Source organism: Hydra vulgaris, chromosome 07, assembly GCF_038396675.1.
Source record: "Hydra vulgaris chromosome 07, alternate assembly HydraT2T_AEP".
Lineage (NCBI taxonomy): Eukaryota > Metazoa > Cnidaria > Hydrozoa > Anthoathecata > Hydridae > Hydra > Hydra vulgaris.
Window position 1 is genome coordinate 21,330,588 of NC_088926.1, and position 23,408 is coordinate 21,353,995.

The window sequence follows — 23,408 nt, forward strand, 5'->3', positions numbered from 1 at the left end:
TTAAGAAAGATTAAATTATATAAAAAACCCTTTTTAATTTTTTTTGTACCATAAAAAAGTGCTTCTAAAGAAGACCAGTTAGTCTGACTTTAACAAATTGAGTACATTAGCCCTTGCATTACTGCTTCCATCTAATGCATGATGGGACACTTCTCTATAATGGTTAACAAGTCAGCATTAGAAAAAAAGGACTCATATTTATATTGATTGTCATTTATTTAAAAACTAAAACAATAGAAACTAGTTTCCATTTGCTGGAAAAACAAGATTAAGTAACTTTTTAGCTGACAAGGCTGAGAGCAACCACGAACTAATATGGGAGTTTATAAGAAAACAAAGAGATAAGTTAGCAGTTGATGGAAGACTTAAAAAGGTGTAAATTGTATGAGTCAGAAAAGCATAAAAATAGGATATAATTGCTAAGCACCAATTGTCAAGGTTAAAAAAAGGAGACGAATAAAAGTTTTTGAGCATGAATAAAAAGGTACAGTAAATAGGCTTTGCTGAATGAGAAAAGTCACGCAAAATTAGGTATTGGTATAATTGATAGAACTAGTAATGTTAACTTACTTGTATTGAGACCTTGTTAAAAGTTAAAAGAGTGTTGAAGAAAGTTTTAAATACTTTTGTAAGACTCGGAATGTTGTCTAAAAAACAAGCTGAAATTATAATGATTTAGAGTAAAAATAACTTAATAAGAAATAACAAAGAAAAGCAGAGCCTTAAAAAGGAGACTTAAGCAATAAGTTATACAGTTGCCTCAGGTTTGTTAATTAACTTAAAGTTGTAACAAATGTAACCCTTTGTGGTATACATATTGCAATAATACAACACCGTCCATATGCAGCAAGAACTCTTAGTAGTAGTACTCTGATATTTTACAGCTTTTATTATATATATATATATATATATATATATATATATATATGTATATATATATATATATATATATATATATATATATATATAAATATATATATATGTATATATATATATATATATACATATATATATATATATATATATATATACATATATATATATATATGTATATATATATATATATATATATGTATATATATATATATATATATATATATATAAATATATAATTAAAATTTCATAACCATACCAGATGTTTAAAATATGAAAGGAGGTATATAAATTTATGCATATATACAAAAAATTTAAATTACACTTTAAGTAACATTGTTTGATGTTGCTCGAAGTGTCGACACAAAAATAAATTCTTTATTTCCTCATTTGATACCGCAGATTAATCCTAGTTTGTTTACGCCAGGTTTACGCCACGTTATTCTTTCAAAACTTTCAAAATTTGGTTTCCAAGGAGTTATTAGAACTCACGCTTTTGACGTTTAATTTTTAATTTTGCAATATATGACTGGTGATTGTCGTTAGGCATAAAATTTAAAGTTCCATAATAAAAGTTTTTTCTTTTTTGTTTATAATCAAAATTTTATATGTATACATATATATGCATATATATATATATATATATATATATATATATATATATATATATATATATATATATATATATATATATATATATATATATATATATATATATTTATATATATATATATATATATATATATATATATATATATATATTATATATATATATATATATATATATATATATATATATATATATATATATATATATTTAGTTTTAGGTTTATATATATAGTTTTAGGTTAAATGTATATATATACAGTGTGGTGCAAAAAAAAAAGCTCTCTAATATATTTTCTTAATTTTAAGTACAAAATGTATAATCAACAAAAAAAAATTGGATGTGGCAGTGAAATATTTAGGACAGAAAAGGTATGTTTATATATAAACTAATATTTAAATAAATAAAATCTTTAAAAAACGGATTAAAATGGGCACATTTAATATTTTAGAAAACGTCAGACGGATGTAGAAATCGGACGAATTATTGAAGCTGCTGACCAAGGAGAGTCTCACAGAAGCATTGGAAAGCGTTTTAAACAAGAAAACTCAACTATTAGTAGGTTGGTAAAGAAATATAAACACACTGGTAAAACTGAAAGGTCTGCTGGATCTGGCAGAAAGCTTAAAACTTCAAAAGAAGAAGATCGCTACATTCTTAACGCTGTCAAAAAAAATCGTAAAACCACATGTTCTGAGATAAAACTCGATTTGAACCTAACTAATATCTCAAAGTGGACAATATCTCGCAGAATAAAAGCATCAGGTGATTTTTTTTCTGGAAAGCAAATTAAAAAACCCTTTGTTTGTGAAATCAATTGAAAAAAATGATTAAAGTGGTGCATTGAGCACAAAGATTGGACATGTGAACAATGGGCTAAAGTTATCTGGAGTGACGAGTCTCCTTTTGTTTTGTTTTAAAATGGTCAATCTCACTGTTGGAAATTTATTGGGGAAAAACTCAACCTCCAAACATGCAAGGCAACAATTAAACATGACAAAGAATATAATGTTTGAGGTTGTTTTAGTGCACACAAAGTTGGAAAACTTTGCCGGGTGAAGGGCATCATGGACCAGCAGATTATCATAAAATCTTAGTTAATCAGCTTGGACCAAGTATAAAAGAACTTATCCTAATAGTGACTACTTCTTTTAACACGATAACAATCCTAAACATACAGCATGAGTTGAATAAAAGATACCTAGAATCTAAATTGATACCAGTTATGTCTTGGCCTAAAAAATACTCTACAAATCCTAATTTCTTTTTATTATATGTAATATACAATGATGTTATAAACATTTTTATCAAAATTGTCCAATATTACTTTTATTATATGAGTCTTACACATTTTTTGTTGCTGTTTTTTAAAAAAAAATTAGTGTGGCTTTTTTTTTGCACCCCCTGTATATATATATATTTAGTTTTAGGTTAAATTTATATATATATATATATATATATATATATATATATATATATATATATATATTTATATATATATATATATATATATGTAAATATATATTTAGGTTTATGTTTCTAACTTTTTTGGACTTTCTTTAAAAGCCAGTAAACAGCTAAATTAAGTTAACTCTCTTATTTCTGTTTAGATTAATTTGGGGATATTCGATGGGCAAAATTGATCCAAAGAAGCTTATAGTTATATTAGGAGTTTTTCAAATTATTTCTACATTTTTGTTTGGATTGAGTCGTTCATTTTATTGGGCTTTAGTAACAAGATTTTTACAAGGCACTTTTACAGGTAAAAAGTTTAAATAAAACTAAAAAATAACTAAGCAGAAAAGTTGCTTAGTTTTAGTAAAATATAACATAGCATGATATGTAGTAGTTGCCTAAAATGTTTTTTGTTTTTGAAAAAACTAAAAACAAAAGCAACAAAAAAACATGCAAAGAGAAGAGAAGTATAACTTTATCTTTTATTGTAAGCAGTGAGTAATGTTAATGAATATTGACTAAACTTTCAATTAGAATAAACTTTAAGTTTGTTTGGAATTTTAATAGTTATGAGATTTAAAAGAATTGAAATTACAACTGTTGCTAATCACACAAATTTTAACTAAAATAAGTTTGTTTTGCAAACATAAGTTTATCTTTAACAGTCTTTAAAGCTTTGAAATATGATATGTAAACTTCCTCATTAATTTTTCCTTACATAACAAATATCTGGAAAAAAATATTAAGTTTTGTATATAAAATAAATTGAGTTTTATTAAATTTTTTTTTTTTTAATATTAAACAATTTTAAATTGTCAAAAATTTTTTAATTAAAACTCCTACTTAAATTGATTTTTAAGATTGAAGCCTTATGGGCTGGTCAATTCTAGATTTTTATTTTTAAAGAGCTTTAATTGGATGTGAAGCAATTTTTCAAAAATATTGTTTGAATAACTATAAAGTTCATTTTTTCTTCCATTTGTTTATAACTTTATATAATAACTATAAATAAACAAAAAAATTTATAAAATAAGATTAGAAATATCTGTTTTGTATTAAAAAGGCTTTGTTAATAGACATTTTATATTATATACTGGAATACTTTTATGACTGTATATTATTTAAGTTAAATAAGAGTTACAGTTTTGCATTCCACAAAGTTAATTTTTTGAACCAAAAATCTCAACTAAATAAAGGATTTTTTTAAGGTTTTAGTTGATTTAAAACCATTTTGCGATCGTTTATTTTTACCAATTGATTTAATATAAAGTAAAGTAAAGTTTTTACTAAGTACTGCAGAACTTAAAGTGCGACTAATAATGGTTAAAGATTATCAAATTATTATAGCTTTTCTACTATTTTTTAGTATTAGCAGTAATCAACATGTAATACGGGTTATTTAGTAAATATAAATTAAGCAAGGTTTGGTTAGGTTTAAAATCTAATGGCTAAGTTAATCAATTATAATTTAAATAGCTGTCATGACCCGTACGATACGGATCATGGTAAATCTGTTCCTCACTCGTTTCCCACACGTTGTTAGTTTTGTCTTCTTACATCAATCAATGATCTTTAATAAAGAGTAGAAAATCAATCGATTTAAAACACATGGCTTTTGGTTAACAATAAACTTACTATACTTTAAAACTATACTTATTTAATTTTAACATAGATGCCAGATGAGTAATATTTCTTCCTGTGTTTTAGGAATATTAAGGTTTTAACAAAAAGATTTGTAAACGAATTTTTTTTATCCCCTCATTAACATTTATTTAAAATACAAAAGAGGACACAGAAAACAGGTCATGTTTCCAAGTTATGTCAAAGTAAAGAATACATCTGCACAAAGTAGTTATTTTAAAAGGAAAAAAATATAAAGTTTGAGGAGAAACAAAAAATATTTTTCTTGAGGTAAAAAAAATACTGATAAACTTTTAAAAAAAATTAAATTAAAAAGTTGTTTTTCTTTACAAAGCGCTGCCAAAAACCGGTATGATGATAACTACGTTACACAACTGACTATATCTTATACTTAATTTGCTCTTTACTTTAATAAATCTTTTTGGTTAACGATTTACTTTAATATCGTTTAGATAACTAAAGTATCTTTAACGGAGGTTACATTAGCGTAACATTTCTTCCAGTGTTTTTGAAGGCTGTGCTTAATTTAAGGTTTAAATAAAAAATTTTATAGGTTAGTATGTTTAAGGCTTCTCATTAAGATTTCATTATAAAGCAAAGGAAGACACAAAAACGGGTCACGGATCATAGTTATGTCATATAAGTTAGTTTTATTTAATTGGCATTTTTTATAGAAACTTTTCTGCAACTCATAACATGTTTTTTGAATTTAGCTATTTTTAATCTCGGGATTTTCGAATTGTTAAGTTATAATAGCTATTATTTGTACCAAATCTCGGTACAAATACATTCTTAATGGGAATGGAAATATCTAGATCCGTAGTCACCTAAGTAATTATGAATTCCATTCACATATAAAATAACGGAAAAATATAAAATCAAAGCAAAAATGGCAATTCATCCATACTAAAATTATTTCAAAGAGAAAAACTATAAAAATTAATGTGAGAAACGAAAAAACTTTTTCTTGAGATAAAATAAGAAATTTTTTTTGTAAAAAAAACTAACAAAAAAACATATTTAACATTAAAAAATATCAAAAGTAATAACATTGTTTCATTATTCTATAGATTTTAGTAAATGCTATGAAGATTAACAACGTAGCTTCTAGAAAACGATCAATAATCAGAACATTTCTTAAATTTTTCTTTGTAGGAAAATTTTCAAAAATCAGCCATAAGAGAAAGAATTTGACTTAAAAATGGAACAAAATTATTTTAAACACTTATTACACATTAATTACAAATCAACGTGTTATGCAATCAATTAAGTCTTTTGATAACTCAAAAATGCAAATAAGTGGATAAGAAACTTACTTTTCATTTTTCAGTTACCCTGACAGACCAACAAGAATGTGAGCTAAGTCTATTAGCATAAAACATCACAACAATTAATTAAATAGCATAACATGTTATGGTAAACTCTAAATAACTCACACCTTCATGGGATAAAGAATTTAATTTTGTAAAGAATGTTCCATTTATTGGAAGTATAATGCATAAAAAAATCTTAACTGGAATTTCAAAGTAAGTTCAAATTGTTGAGGGTTATTGAGTTGTCCTGAGTTATTGTACATATTTTAATTATTAACAGCACACACTTACAAAAATATACAAAAACATTTAAAAAATATAAAACTATAACTTTATATAACACATATTAACATTAACATATAATAAATAACATATATTATAAGCGATTATCACATCATGCGACATAATAACACTTATCAAAAAACATTAAAAACATCGTATTTTGAAAAATGAAATATTATTTGTGTAATATACATTCAATGACAACCTTGTAGTGCATGTTTATCAAAGTTATACAACAAAGTATAAAATGTCTTGGTTCTGGAACGTGCTACAAAATATTTGGTTGTGTGAAAACCAAGGCCCTTTGAGATTAACATTAACTTTATTAAATGTTTGAAGGTGACTTTTATTTTTATTGTCAGTTAGTACTGCTAATAAAAGTGTTTTTATTTAAATGATTTAATTTGATAGCATTGATATGATTAGAAAAAATTAAAAAACAACGCAAAAATTAATTAACAAAAATACATTAAAAAAAACGTTATAACAAAAAAACTGAAAAGTGGCTCAAAAGTGGTAAATTACACTAAAATGAATAGAAACTATTTACAACTTTTGCGCCACGTCTTCTTCTTCTCCCAGCATCCTCTCTTTCCCTGATGCTGTATGGGATATCATCCATCCATCTAAAGGAAGGATTGTTCTTTCCATACCTACACCAGCGATAAAAAGCCGCTTGGAGCAATATGCTTTACATTCTTCACATGTCGAGTCTGAAAAAAAATATATACGTATAAATACAACTGTTTACTAAGATAATACTTACAAAAAATCTATTATAAAAAAAAACAATAAAAGTAATTTATCAATGTAATAAATCAAGTATAAGTGAGTACAACAACTTATTTATTATACTCACTTATACTTGACTTATTACATTAACTGATTAAACTGGAAAACACATCTGTAGCTATATTAAAAAACAAAAGGTACAATAAAAGCAATCAATCAATGTAATATAAATTAATTTTTGGCAAGTACAAAAACTTATTGTTTTGAATATGCAGCAACTGAAGTTAATTAGAAAAATAAAATAAAATAAAACCAACCAAGCAATGTAATAAGTCGAGTGTAAGTAAGTATAACAACTTATTTGTTACAGAAGAAGCAGCTAGAGATAAATAAAAGAAAATCAAAAATACAATAAAACAAATTAATCAATGTAATAAGTCAAGTATAAGTAAATACATCAACTTAAACGTTACTGATGAAGTTGGATTTGTCACTATATAAGCGATTATATTTATTTATTGTAACTTTTATCAGACATAAAACATAATATAGTTACTTACTAAAGTAGTCGAAAATCATATCTAAAAAAAAGGCCAAAAGTGCAAAGTCCAAAACTAATCACATATAGAAAGCAATGCATTTAATATTAAATGCAGATAAATAATTAGGGTGTGTAACAAACACAAAAGAAATTTTACTCACCAATAAATTTTTGCAAATCTTCTAATTTTTTTAAATAGATGAACAAAATAAAAAAAAATCTACAAAATATTTTAATGTTTTTATCATTAAATAACGACATTTAATTTTTTTTACATTTTAAAAAAGGAAAAAAATAATGTAATTATGTTGATACAAAATAAAAAAATTAAAATGCTGACTAAAGCCAACCTCATTATTATTTTTTATTTAATATAAGCAAAAATAATATAATGAAATTTTGCTTACTAACTCTACTTTATAAATTTTCTAAATAAACAAAATGTATAAAAAATTGGTTCATAAATTTATTTGCAGTAGGCTACCAAAGTTTGTGCGACTGAGTAGCATAGGCTTCAAAATATTAAACTATTACAGCTATTATTTTTACCGAAAATCGGTAAAATACTTAATGGGAATCGAACTATCTAGATCCGTAAATACCATAAAAATAAAAGTAAAAACGGTTTTTACTCATATTTAAAAATATAACTGAAATTAAAAATAAAACTTATAAAAAAAAAATTATAGTGTTGTATGTATCCATACAACACTATAATTTCAAAGAGAAAAAATTTACACATTTGTGTGAGAAACAAAAAACATTTTGCTTGAGAGAAATAAAAAAATAATAATAAAAAAAAAATTAAAAAAATATATTATATTTAACATAAAAAAGTAAATCATAAGTACTTTATAAAATAAATTTGAATAAATTCTTTATTATATATCTTTTTGTAAATGATATAAAGATTAACAAAACTTCCTATTGGCTTTTAGAAAACGATAAACATGAACGATCCAGCTAAAATAAAATAAAATGATTGAAAACACTTATTACGCATTAATGTATATGTACTCTTTTATTTAAAAACTCAAAAATGTGACGAAGATGATAACAAATAAGAAACTTACTTTGAGTGATCTTTTTTGTGTGTGTATTCTTGTATAAGTTTTAAGATTTATTGTTACAAGTTTGGATTATAAACTCTTCTTAAAAAAAGCAACGCTAAAAATAATCAAAAAAAGATAAACCTTTACGATTTAATATAAAAATTGAATACGTGGCTTTTAGCAAATGATTATATATAGTCAGTTTCAGTAATGAAACAATCCAATAATCATTTTTAACGATAAACACCAACGTGAAGATAAGCCAAGTCGTCTATCAACATAAAACATCAAAACGATAACAGCACAAGTTTAACAAACAGCGCACTTGTTACAGTAAACACTCAATAACTAAAACCACCAAGAGAACAAGAAATTAGCTTATTAGAAAATGTTCGAGTTATTGGTAGTATAATCCATAAACAAAGGCTCAACTGGAATTTTAAAATTAGTTAGATTTATTGAGGTTATTGATTTACCCAGATTTTATTGTAAATATTTTATTTACAAACTGCATAACATACTTGTAAGTACACATTTTGTGATTACAAACAAACTTTATTATTTGTTTCATGTCAGAACATCGTTTTGCTAGCAAGGACAACACTCTTGCCATAAACAAAGACAAACCACACCACTTTGAAACCATGAAAACAACATAATAACAACATTCGTTGATTTTTAAGGTGCTAAAACATCATCATCACATTATAATTCGACTGCATTATGCTAAAATTTGAGTTGAGACTTGCTAAGGACAAATATCCAAGCGCCTAAAATTGGATAAAAATGACGTAAAAAAGATTGGTGGTCTGCTATAGATTTATTGCAACTTTTTATGGATGATTGAGATTCAAGCAAGCCAGATACACGCCGTTTTTTAACCACATTTTCGACCGCGTCTACATGCAATTGATTCACTGTCTTTTTTTCTGAAATTAAATATTTATAAAGCCAATTCACAAACTTCTTTTCAACGTTTTTGACCGTATAATTTGCAATTTTGCCACTTTTTTTTAATACAGGTAAACAAATTGTTGAACAGCATGCCTAAAATTAATATATTCAAAGTCACCAATCTTTGGCTGAATAAGTTTTAACTTATCTTCAGTAATATTTTGGTTTCAAATACCAAGGTTGTTTTTTTGGAAAAATTTATCAATGTGTGATATTTGGTGTCACTCCTTCGATTAGATTTCTATATAAGTGACACCATCCTAATAGGTTATTAACTTATTATTATAAATGAATTTATGCTTATAACTACCAATATAATATTATTATTGTGTTAGTAATAAGCATAAAATAGTTGTTAATTTTAAAGTAAAATACATTACATGTATTTTATTCTAAGTGGCTATGTAACAATTGTGTCTCAATAAGACTCGATTAGTGTAACGAACTTGTTTCAATATTTATATATCTTTAAAGAACTATTTATATTATTTTGTAAACTGAATAAAAAATGCCACGCAAAGAGTATGTTATCTTTACACATTGCTATGAATAGATGAATAAGTATTATAATTAGCATTACTTGAAAACTTAATTTAAAAAAAACCTTTTTCAATTTTAAGATGAGAATAAAAACTTTTTTTTTACTTAAGAACAAAAGTAAGATCCGATAATTTTAATATTGTTTATGCCAATTTTATTCAATTTTTTTTACCTTGTTCTACCAGATTTAAAATTTTATTTGATCCTTGTAAACATTTTTATATAACATGTATATAGATTTGGATTTATTTGTAAAAAAATGTTGATCAACTAAAGAAGTACTTTTTGTTGTAGTTACTGCTTTTTAAAAAATTTTTGTTTTCTTTTCATTTTGTTTTATTTATTTATTTTTTTTTGAGAAGGAAGGGGGTGGTAATTATATGTTGAAGTAATTTTGTAGGGGTCTCTGAAAGTTTGACAAGTTGTTGACAAGGGGGAGGGGGAAGGTAAAAATCGACAAAAAATTGTTAACGTAATTAATGGACAGCCTCATAGTATTGTTTATTTCTGAAAAGTAGTCTTTTTTTTAAAGTTATTGACAAAATATTATGAGAAATTAATCAAAAAAACAATAAATAGTAATATAAAAATTATAATTTTTTTTTCATTTAAGAACTCATAAATAAAGCAAACTGAAAAAATTATAAGACCTGTTGGCTCAGCAAGTACTTCTAGCATGGAACGATAAAATGTAATTATCCATCATAAAACCCTTTCATTACTTTGAAACACATTTAATGAAAGATTCGCAATAAATAAGTAAATAAAAACTAATATAAGAAAACCTTTATAAACAATCATATATTTGCTTAAGTGAAAAAATTTGGAAATATTAAAACTTCTTTAACTATTTTAACTTTTTTATATATTTAAGTTCTAAAGAAAAAAGATCAATAATATAATGCAGAAATATTAGAATGTCATTTAAACATTTAATTTATTATTGCTCTGTTCTTTAAGAACATTAGCACTCTATTTGTAGAATACACTAATGTAATTTATATATATATATATATATATATATATATATATATATATATATATATATATATACATATATATATATATATATATATATATAAAATATCAAAATAATAATATGGAGAAAACATTCTCTGTACATAAAATAATAAAAATTTAATGAATGTTACTAAAACTTCTGTTCTAACACTTTGTATAAAATCTTTATATAAAAAAAAATTAAGTTGAACAAATTTAATGACGGAAATCGAAACACTTAAATATTTTAATGGGGAGGAGCTATTCGTAAAAAAGGAAGCCTATTTTTTAGCAAAATTTATTTATCGTCAAAAGCATAAATTGTTTACAAAAAAAAACAGAGCATAAGAACATTTAAAACATTTTTTCAACAATATTTTTTGACACACTTTATGAATAAACTAATTAGAAACAAATTTAATTTGTGTTTCATTATGACAGTACACTACTCTACTGGAAAGGACAACAATTTTGCTCTTAACAAAGCCAGGTCACATTATAGCAAAATACACCACTTGGCTAGCAAGGTCAACAATCTTGCTGTAAACTAAGCCAAGTCACAAAAACTTGAAACCATGCAAACAACATAAAAGCCATTTACAAACTATAATCAAACAATACTATATCATAAACATAGAAACAATCATATAAAAAAAATACTTCACACTTACAAAATATAAACCCATATAACCTTAATGTATAACCTTAAATAACACATAAATATAATTAAATAAATAAGTTAGAAATATTTATAAAATACAACCTTATTTTTGTAATAATTGTTCAACGACATACCTCGTAATAAATGTTTAAAAAAAGAGACCATCAAACGACCTGGTTTTTTATATTATAAAAGCAAAAGGATTTTCCTTAATTTCATTAAAAAAGGTATCAAACGATCTTGTTTTTAAACACGCATTAAAGAGGTGACCGTATGAGATGCAAGGGTTTCAGAGATAAACACTAACTTTATGAAGAGTTTGACGTTTTGACCTTTGAAAAGAGCATTGTCTTCTAGAGTCATCGTCGCCCTCTAATATTGAAAAATAAAAATCAATTTATTTTAAAAATAAAAATTAATATACTTTATATACAATTGACCAAGGACTTGAACAGTGTTATTATTACAATGCATGAATTAAATAAATTACCGGACTTTAAAAGTTACTATAGTAATTTAAAAATAACATAAAGTGCATCCTTTACTGCAGAAGTCATCAAATTAAAAAGTTTTTGATTTTATTGTTAATTAAGCTGATGAAGCAAAGTTTTCGATCTTATTGCTGATAAAGCAGATATTAACAGATTATAAAGATTTAAGAATACCATATCGCGTGGTCAAAAATAATAATAGAAATATAAAGAGAAATATTAAAAGACCAAATATGCTAAAAACTCCGTGTCAAAGGCGCACAAATGGGTAACAGCAGCAGCAGCGTCAAATTAAGTATTAATTATAAGCAAAGGCAATTTAATTTAATTTCTATTTTAAAACACATTGTGCGAAATATAATTATAATGTATTTACTTTGTTTGCTCTTAGTATTATCGTGGCTTTTAGTTAACAACACAAAAAGACTTGTTACCATTGCTGATGAGGTCACTTTTAAAATTCTGCCCTGCCAATTAAGACACCCTAAGTGCAGAAAAATATATTTTGAGAATCTGCTCATTATTTGCCCAATGTGTTAAAATTGTACTAGTTTTGTTTTAAATTTAGGACAAAATATCTTTTATATAAGGTCTCCTTGAATTTTATTCAGGTGCTTAAACTTATAATAAGTCATAATCAACGTCTAAATAAAAAATTTCAATTTTTTAGTTAGGCGTTGATTTTTTTAAGTTATAATTTACATAAAATATGTAATAAATTTCTAAACTTTTGAAACAAAAAAAAATTAAAGACGGCAAGCTAATGTAACATTTTTATTCTACCATATTTTGTATCGGACATTTATTAATCTTAAAGAATAAACTATTTGATGTATTTTTGCTTAAACACACAATGTTTAGTTTGCTGTCAAACATATCAAAGGTTTAATTATGGCTTTATATTGATTTTAAACATGCCAATAGAACAGAAAACTTACCGTGTTTTAGAATAAACAGTCTGATAAACCTAAATTTAAGGATCAAATACATGTATTTTTTCCTTAAATTTACCACCAGAAACAGTTGTTAAAATCAGCACTGCTATAATTATTTATAACAAAAACCTTATGGTCATCAACCTAAATTGGATCAACAGTTAAATAAGTTTTAACATCTCCCGGTGAATGTTCAAGCACTTTGTCATATATTAACTATGAATATCCTTCAGTGAGTATTAAAATGATAAAATTAGTATAATCATTTCCAATGTTAAGTCTAAACAATGAAAAAACACTTCAATTTTAATAATGGTGACTTAAATATTTATATAAATAGGTTATTAATTAAATGTTACATAATAGATAAAGTAACTAACTAATGAATACAACTCGGTTGAATTTATTAATCAATTAAGTAATTTACACTCTCTTAATTAAGAGAGAGTAAATTTTATCTCACATTAAATATATTTCTTATTTTTTACATTCTTATTTTTTAGACCGGTTTACCAAGTTTTGTTTTTTTATCGGTTAAATTTTGTTCATCGTGTATTCTACCCACCCTCAGACTTTTAAAAGTCTGAGAGTTTAAAAGGCAGTAGTAGTGAAGTGGTAGAGCATTTGTTTTTTAAAAAACTTATTTCTCAATGCAGCAACCTAGTTCATTGTTAGTGTTTCAGATTTATGAGTTGAGATAAGGATTGTAACAAAAATCAAGAGAGAAATGCGTAGCCTTATCAAGTGTATTAACCCTATAGCCACAGGGAGGCAAATAGAGTAAAAGAAAAGTGGGTTAAATTTAAATCTAGTTGTTAAGTTAAACTTGGCAAATTGATTAAACCATATAATCTGTTAAAACATTTTACAAGCAAATAGGCCTTTGTTTTTGTTGTTTATTTAAAATATTGTGTATATTTTTTGTTAAGAACCCTATCTTGTTGAAATAGTTACTAACATATTATCTTTTTTGCGTAAATGATGTATTTTTTGCTGAAGGAAAAAGCATTCAGGGGTAAGTTATACTAAGAACAGAAAAAAATATCGACATATGGTAATCTAAACTAGATAACCTTAAGTAGTGATGTGGACTATAGGTATACACAAAGAGAACAAAATTACTATTCCATGATTGTTGATACTACCTCTGATTCAGTTTACATTGAGGAAACTACTTTAGTGTCATAATATACGGCAACTGACAGCAGTTATAAAAATTTTGAAGTAGATAAATGATTCCTTCTGTTTCAAATATATATACATGTATATATATATATATATATATATATATATATATATATATATATATATATGTATATATATATATATGTATATATATATATATATATACATATATATATATATATATATATATATATATATATATATATATAAATGATTTCGTGAATTCAATATATATATATATATATATATATATATATATATATATATATTGAATATATATATTCAATAAATATGTATATATATATATATATAAATATATATATATATATATATATATATATATATATATATATATATATGTATATATATATACAAATATATATATATATATATATATATATATATATATATATATATATATATATATATATATATATAAATGATTTCGTGATCTCAAAGAATCGTATTTACATATATATATAAATATATATATATATATATATATATATATATATATATATATATATAAATATATATATATATATATATATATATATATATATATATATATAATATGTATGTATGTATATATATATACATATATATATATATATATATATATATATATATATATATATATATATATATATATATATATATATATATATATATATATATATATATATATATATGTATATATATAAATTGATTTTAACAAAAAAGTGTTATGTTAAGCTTGTATATGTATCCAAAGAAAAAGCTACAGAACTTCTTAGCAAAACAGGATAGAGCATTGTCAGCTGGATGCGTTGCATTTTGGCAATCACTTTGGTTCTCTGGAACCCAATTGTTTCATCCGACGCGCCGTTGTATTTTTAGAAGACATCCGAAATTTTCAATTATGACTCCATGCCCGGTTAGCTTGTAATTTCACATGCAAGAAATACTCCAATTACAATAATAATCTCTTCATTCTCAAAAATCTCCCCTTAAAATTAAAACTTTCTTATACACTATTCTATTTTCCTAGAACACCCTCGAAAACTCTACAATAAAAACGGCTAAGTTTATAAAAAATTGTCATTGATGCAATTGTCGTGACGCATGTGACGTTTCTAGCGAGTTCGCCGCGTAAACATAACACTTTTTTGTTAAAATCAATTTATATATGTATATATACATATATATATATATATATATATATATATATATATATATATATATATATATATATATATATATATATATATATATATATATATATATATAAACAAGTACATATATATATATATAAACAATGTGAGTCGGGAGCCGACTCACATTGCAAAGAACTGTGCACTGGCCAGGAAGAACATTCAATGCTTTAACTGCAACGAACTGGGTCACATGGCGGTAAATTGCATCAAGCAGCGGGGAAACTGTTAGAAGAGCAAGCGTTATGCGCTAACTCGCTCTCAAGAAGCTATGGAGTAAGCGCACTTGTTGTCATTGAAATGAAGGCTGATGGCAGAACCGTGAAGGCTATCGTAGACACCAGATGTTCAAAAGTTTTTTTCGTGTTTTAAAAGTTAGTGGTTGATGAACGAATAATGTTGTTAAGTAATGTGTGGCAAATTACAGACCTATTTCAATACTACCATGTTTTTCATATCATATTAATAACATCCTTTAAAATAAACAATTCAGATTCAAAAACGGTCACTCCACTGATCAGGCCATTGCCTATCTTGTTCACGATATTTTGAAATCTTTTGATGAAAATAAATATACTTTAAGCGTGTTTATTGATCTCAGTAAAGCTTTTGACACTGTAAATCATAATATTTTATTAACCAAACTAAAAAACTATGGTATTAAACACTCGAACTTTAAATGGTTTAAAAGCTACCTGTCAAATGGACAGCAATACATTTCTCATAATTGCAGTAAAACTAACAATATGAATATAACTTGTGGAGTACCTCAAGGCTCTATATTAGGACCGCTCTTATTTCTAATATATATCAACGACTTAAGTAAATCTTGTAATATATTAGACTCAATCTTGTTTGCAGATGATACTAATCTATTTTATGCTCACAATGACATAAAAATATTATTTAAAACTGTAAACATAGAACTTCAATATCTTTCTAAATGGTTTAGAGCAAACAAATTATCTCTAAGTGTAATAAAAACAAAATATACTTTTTTCCATCGCTATCATGAAAGAGACAAAATTCCATTAAAACTTCCAAATCTTTTTATTAACAATTATGAAATAAAAAGAAAGGTATCATTAAAATTTCTAGGCGTACTCCTGGACGAAAATGTAACTTGGAGATGTCAGATAAAATATATTGAAGGTAAAATATCAAGGAACATCGGCATGCTATATAGGGCAAAACCATTTTTAAATCTAAGTTGTTTAAAACTCTTATATTTCTCCTTTAGTCATTCCTATCTTAATTACGCTAGCATTGCATGGTGTAGTACCAATAAAAATAAATTGAAAAAAACTCTTTAATATGAAAAAACATGCTATCAGAATTATATCCAATAAAAGCCGCTATACACTCTCTCGACCCTTATTTATTAACTTAAATATACTAAATATCTACCAAAATAAATATTTATCATCTCCTAATTTTTATGTTCAAAATTAATAATCGTAGCATTCCAAAAATATTTAACCCGTTATTCAAAATAAAGGAAAACAAATATCTAACTAGATATTCAAATAACAGATATATACAGCCCAAAAGTTATTATGCAGCAACTGACTTTTCAATTTCAATAAGAGGACCAAAGGCATGGAATAAAATACTTTCAACTGAACTTAAAACTCTAACAATGCTTAATGAGTTTAAGACAAAACTAAGACAGCTATTAATAAAGAATGATTTACCACAAAACTATTTCCGAAATTACATTATGATTTATCTATCAAATACATGAAAAGTATATTAATTTTAGAAAAAGACTGAGTTAAATTTATTAATATCCTAATATATATATTTTTATTGTTTTCGTTTTTTGCTAAGCCTATAGCGCTTCTAGCTAATTTTTCCCTTTTTTTTTTTTTTAATAGATGTTTTATTTATTATTTTACCTCTTTTGTACATTTGTTTATTTTGTAAATTTAACGAAGTTTCTTATTTTAAAATTAAACTTTATACTTACGGAATTTTTAAAGGGGCTTGGTGATAAGACATATTAGTCTCCTTCTCGCCCCTGCTATATTTATATTTTGTTAGTAAATTACGGAATGAATATCTTTAAACGGCAAAAAAAATAAAAAAAAAAAAATAAAAAAAAAAAATAAAAAATAAAATAAATTTAAAAGTCAAAACGTTCAGCGACAAACTTCAAAGATGTGTTGCATTGGCAACGGTTGTCTTAGAGGTCAATGGAGTCATGCTCAGATCGAGTTTTAGTTTCAAGTTTCCGACCTTTGGAGCCGACGTGATGCTTGGAATGAGTTCAATACGGTTACTTGGAGGAGTCAACATCCTTCCGTTGGGAGAAGCGTTTTTTTTAGAAAAGTGTGTGCAGCAGCAAAAAATAAAAGTAAAACGCACCTTGAAATAGATAAGCAAGACCATGAGGCAAATTTTGATGGAACGGAATGGAAAGTTAAGTGGAAATGGAGAGATGGTGAGAATCCCAACCTAGCTGCAAATACGGTGGCTCAGTATGCGGTTCCGGCAGAAGTTGAGCAAGAGTATGAAAATGAATCACGAGAGTGGATAAAACAAGAATGGCTACTGGATTATAACGAAAGAATAATGGGACCGGTAAAGGGTAAGCTTCCACTGATGGCAATAGTAAAACGAAACAAGAACAAAACTCGGCCGGTACTGGATGTGAGAGAAGCTAAAAGATTCAATGAAGCGTTTACAAGAGATTCAGACATCTGCGCTGAAATATTGAGGCAATGGAGACGAATGGGCAACAGACCTGCAATCCTCAATCTGCGCAAAGCTTATCTCCAGCTGAAAGTGGATGAGACACTTTGGCCGTATCAAACGGTGATGTTTCAGAAAAAAACAATACTGTCTGATCCGGCTCGGTTTCGGTATTAATGTGGCATCAATGATAATGAAGTCCGTGATGAATGTCATCGTTGAACAAGATGAGAAGATGAGAAAGAGACATCAACAAACGTGAATGTCATTTTTGTTAAAGAGAATGTGGTGAGCATGGAATATGTGAGAAAACACTTTTTGAAGTACGGTCTAAAAAGTAAAGATGGTGAGAAAATTGGTGTTAACGGAACCCGAGTGCTCGGTCTGACAACAAAGAGGGTTGGTGAAAAAACTAAAGTGGTCTAGGGGAAATCAAATGAGTGACATTCCATAGAAATTCTCAAAAAGGACGGTTTTTTCCGTTTGTGGACAATTGTTGAGTCACTTACCGGTGTGCAGCTTGATGATTGGATGGGATGATGAGATCTACAATGAAATAGTACGGTGTGTGTTGGATGAGATGATAAAAAAGATGGAAAAGAGTGATCCTGCTTGTGGAGAATGGGAAGTACGAGGCAAAAAAGGTAAAATTTGGGTTGATGCCAGTGTCTTAGCATTGGGAGCTCTTGTCCAAATTGGTGGAGTCACTGAAGACGCAACATTGCTGCGTAAGGACCGATCTGTGGTTCACAAAATAATGGCAGATTTTGACGCCGTCTTGCGTGGTATTAACATGGCTTTGGCGTGGAAACTCAAACTGCAACTGTTTACAGATTCCGTGACCGTCTTTCACTGGATTTCTGATATTTTAACGGGGAAATCGCGATTGAAGTCAAAAGCGTCAAGTGAAATGCTAATACGACAAAGAGTAGGCGTGTTTTGTGAGTTAGTCAATGATTTTAACCTGAAGGTTGACATAAAACTAATACCATTGAAAGACAATTTAGCCGATTCGCAAACGAGAGTGTCCAACCGGTGGATGAAAATGTTAAAACCTGAAAGCTCAGTAAATTGCGCTGGATTTGCCGTGTGAAATGGAAAATCAATAATGAATATACAGCAACAGACCGGACACTTTGGCTTCAGACGAATATTATTTTTTGCTCAGAAGAAGTTTCCTGCTACAACAGAAGAAGATGTACGCAAAATAATCCAAGAGTGTGAACCGTGTCAATCGATAGATCCAGCACCTATTGCGTGGAAGCGTGGAAAGTTAGAAATTGATGAAAGTTGCAAGAGATTAGGCATGGATGTTACCCATTGCAGAGGAAACCACTACCTGAGTTTGATTGATTGTGGTCCTTCAAGATTCGCGTTGTGGCGTAAGCTGTCGCACTCACAGGGAAGTGCTAAGGTTTTCCGACACCGACAAGCCATTTTTTACGAAAGAGGAGCACCTATGGAAACATTACCAGACAATGATTTTGCATTCAAAAGTATTAAGGTGGCAAAATCAATGATCTTATCAATGAAACTTTATTTTATAGGTGTCTTAACTTTTATTAAAGAAGTAAACTAAGCAACCTTCATTTATATCTGTATTTTATCATATATCACAATTTTGTGTGCCATTATTACTCTATAAAAAGCAATAGTAATAATTAAAGTAATATTAAAAAAATCATAAATAAAAATCATTTAACTTTTTAATAGTGTAAAACTAAAATGAAAACTATATTATTTCAATTTTTTTAATTTTATATTTAATTATAGTTTAACTAAGGATGAAATTGTATTAATCGACATGTTTAGAAATTGTTTGATTTAAATAAGTTTTAATTAAAAAAATAGATGTTAAATTTATAAAAACAACTCAAATCTTGTTTTTTCATTTAGCTACTGGCTTAGTTTCAAAAGTTATTGTCATTCATCAGTCAAATGATACAAATATAGCACTTGCTTTTTCGATTTTATTTGGAGCGTATACTTTAAGTGTTATTGTTGGGCCAAGTTTTGCAGGTTATTTTTTTTCATTTAATATTGATATAAAAACATTTTTTTATGTTGATAGTAAAATTTACGGTCTAAATATAAAAATAATAAGTTGATAAAAGTTTGTAAAATATAGCAAGTAAATAGCTCTAATTAAAAAGTTGAAATGTTATAAGAATGTTTGCCAATAAGTAAATACTACAACGTGTTTGGTAAACTTTGTATTTTAATGATTTTTATTTTGAATGTTATTTTATTTCTTCATTGGCATATTGTTACAAAAAGCAACCTCATTAAAAGGCTAGGAATAAGGAAAAAACAAAACCTGGACAGCAAGGACTAATGTTGATGCTGGGTGATTTGGTTTAAATATCTCTTTATTTAAAATGTCAATATTATTAGTTTATTAATAGTTGTTTTCAAGAAATTGCACTCTTCTTAATTTCCTGTTACTTCATGGATTCCTCAAGGTTCTATCCCATATTCTGTCCGTTTTTTAAATTTACATTACCAATCTCCCAGAAACTCTCACATCTAAGGTGGAATTTTTGCTGATAATACTATCATTTATTCTTGTCTTTATAAGAAGTCTGCACTTTCTGATTGCTTGGAGGGGGCATAATGAATAAAATCCGGAGTTAAAAAATGGTGAGCTTTTTTATCTCTAATATTTTTATATCCATCCTACTATGAAATACTTACTTTTGACTCTAGTAGTTATTGCTGGCAGCCTTGTTGGAAGTGAAGATGTTTTTTTACAAAAAAAATTGTTTGGTTATGATAAAAATAGGTTGAAAAATTTACAAACCATTTTAAAAGAAGTCAACATTTTGTAAGAATTTTAGGTGAAAAAGAATAATTTGTTTTAGAAAATGGTAAATTGATAACATAGTTGTCAAATTTAATTAAAATTTTGTTAACTGTAAATACAAAGCACAATAATGTTAATGTTGAACTATTATAAATAAGATTTTTTACTATTTAAAATACAGTTGTATTAGAAAGTTTATTGAATAGACATTTAATTTCCTTATTTAGTGCAGTAACCTAATTTTAAATTACCATTGTAATATTTATATTACAATGGTAATTAATGGCAATAACAAAGATTTCACTTCACAAAATTTTTTGTTTGAAAGTGAGTGAAAGATGTTTAAATAAAAATATTAATTTCAAAAACAGCAAAGTTAAATAATCAAACAATGAAACTAATAACTAAGAATTGATACACTAATTCATTTTTTTGCTTAGATCAATGAGAAAAGAGTGATTGAAAACAAACTGTTTAACAGCCAGAAAAACCATTTTTGTGTTTGTTTACTATAATTAAAATTTTTTAAACTTTTATGAACGATCATGAAATTAAAGTAAAATACATACCAAATGTTAATAAAGAGCAAAGTTATCCAGTTTATGTTGACACTGATACCATTGGTTGCACGACAGGCACCAAGAAACTCTAAAACTACCATCTGCTCCAACTCTTTTAATTTAATAAAGTCTCATAATATTTAACATTATTACAAAATTATAATTAATAATGTCACAATATTAATTACATTTTTTTATAAATATTTTTTTTAATGTTTTTCTACAATATGTTGGGGCATATACCTACTATTAGTAGTAGATATATTCCCCTACATATTGTAAGCATTATATGATAAAGACTTGCATAAATGATTATTTAAATTTACTGTTCACCAACTTTATATTTTCTTCCCCCCTCTACCCCCATACTAGACGAGAAAAAAAAATTAGGAACCAAAAGTGCTTGTAAAAAAATGCAATGTGATTATAAAATTAACTCGATGAAATTTGGCATGTGCATAGAAAATACATAAACTTAAGGGAAAGAATAGAATAGAAAAAAGAAAGACCATTTCATCCACATTAACTAGACATAAGAACTAAATCATAGTTTTAGATGTCAACAAATTCAATATGAACGTTTCCCAATTCCCGTTTTACCAAAAACAAAACTAAGCTGTAAAAAATTTAACTACTTAACTTTTTAAAAATACTCTACGTTACTATAAAATTTTAAAAAATTATTCAACAAAACACCATCCTACCATACAATCAAAACGCAAAGTTCATATATATATATATATATATATATATATATACATATATATATATATATGTATATATATATATATATATATATATATATATATATATATATATATATATATTTATATATATATATATATATATATATATATATATATATATATATATGTATATATATATATATATATACATATGTATATATATACATATGTATATATATATATATATATATATATATATATATATATATATATATATATATATATATATATATATATATATATATATATATATATATATGTATATATATATATATATACATATGTATATATATACATATGTATATATATATATATATATATATATATATATATATATATATATATATATATATATATATATATATATATATATATATATATATATATATATATATATATAAATGATTTACAGAGTTTTAATTTAAACACAATTGAATTGATTATATTATGGGAATTACATTCGACATGATTTAACCAAAAATAATCAATAAATACGAAATCCAATCAAATATATGCTGTTATTAAATGCGTTATGATAATAAATGCACGGTTTGTGTACCTTACAGTATGGCGGCCGCGATTTTTTAATTTCACTTGAACCATAGCCTTCGGTTTTTATTCACGGACGCTATATTTCATTCGTCTACAACGCAGTCCAACGGACGTCGTATGGACTTCTAGTTTTATGCAGTTTAAACTGTGTAAAATAGACGTCCATAAGACGCCCTAAGGACGTACAACTCTAACCATTGACGGACGGGTAGAAATGTACCGACCTCTAGACGTCTTGCGGACGACGTATACCTACTATGTGGTAGATCCCTAGAGAAATTTAATGCAATTTGAAAGGGAATAAAAGCTAATTTTATTTGAGAAAATAAAAAGTTTTAACTTCAAATAACTTACAATTTACGCTCGATTTATATTTTCTTTTTAACTTTATTTAGGGTTTTTAGTTTTCCTTGCAGAGCAACATCCAAAAAGTTTCAAGAAAGGTATATTCAAATTGCTGTAGATAAAAGAATTTATTGAATGATTGAAAACTTATTATTTTATAAATATGGACTAAAGCATTTAAAAGTGGTTTTTAGTTCATAAAACACTGCTTAATGGTTTCAAAAAAGTGTAAATAAAATTATATGTTTAAAAAG

At 25.9% G+C, this 23,408-nt stretch overlaps 1 protein-coding gene across 8 annotated transcripts in view; it reads left to right on the forward strand.

Annotated features, from left to right (window-relative positions):
* Positions 1-23,408, forward strand: part of LOC136082342 (uncharacterized) — a 129,724-nt gene that overhangs the window by 41,901 nt on the left and 64,415 nt on the right. For all 8 annotated transcript variants that reach the window (XR_010639616.1, XM_065801344.1, XM_065801342.1 and 5 more), the window contains 3 exons: positions 3,091-3,242; positions 20,045-20,167; positions 23,205-23,252. Coding sequence is in view for 7 of the 8 variants with exons in the window: in XM_065801339.1 (XP_065657411.1) it covers positions 3,091-3,242; positions 20,045-20,167; positions 23,205-23,252 (323 nt within the window). In the remaining variant the exon portion in view is untranslated. The remainder of the gene's footprint in view (positions 1-3,090; positions 3,243-20,044; positions 20,168-23,204; positions 23,253-23,408) is intronic.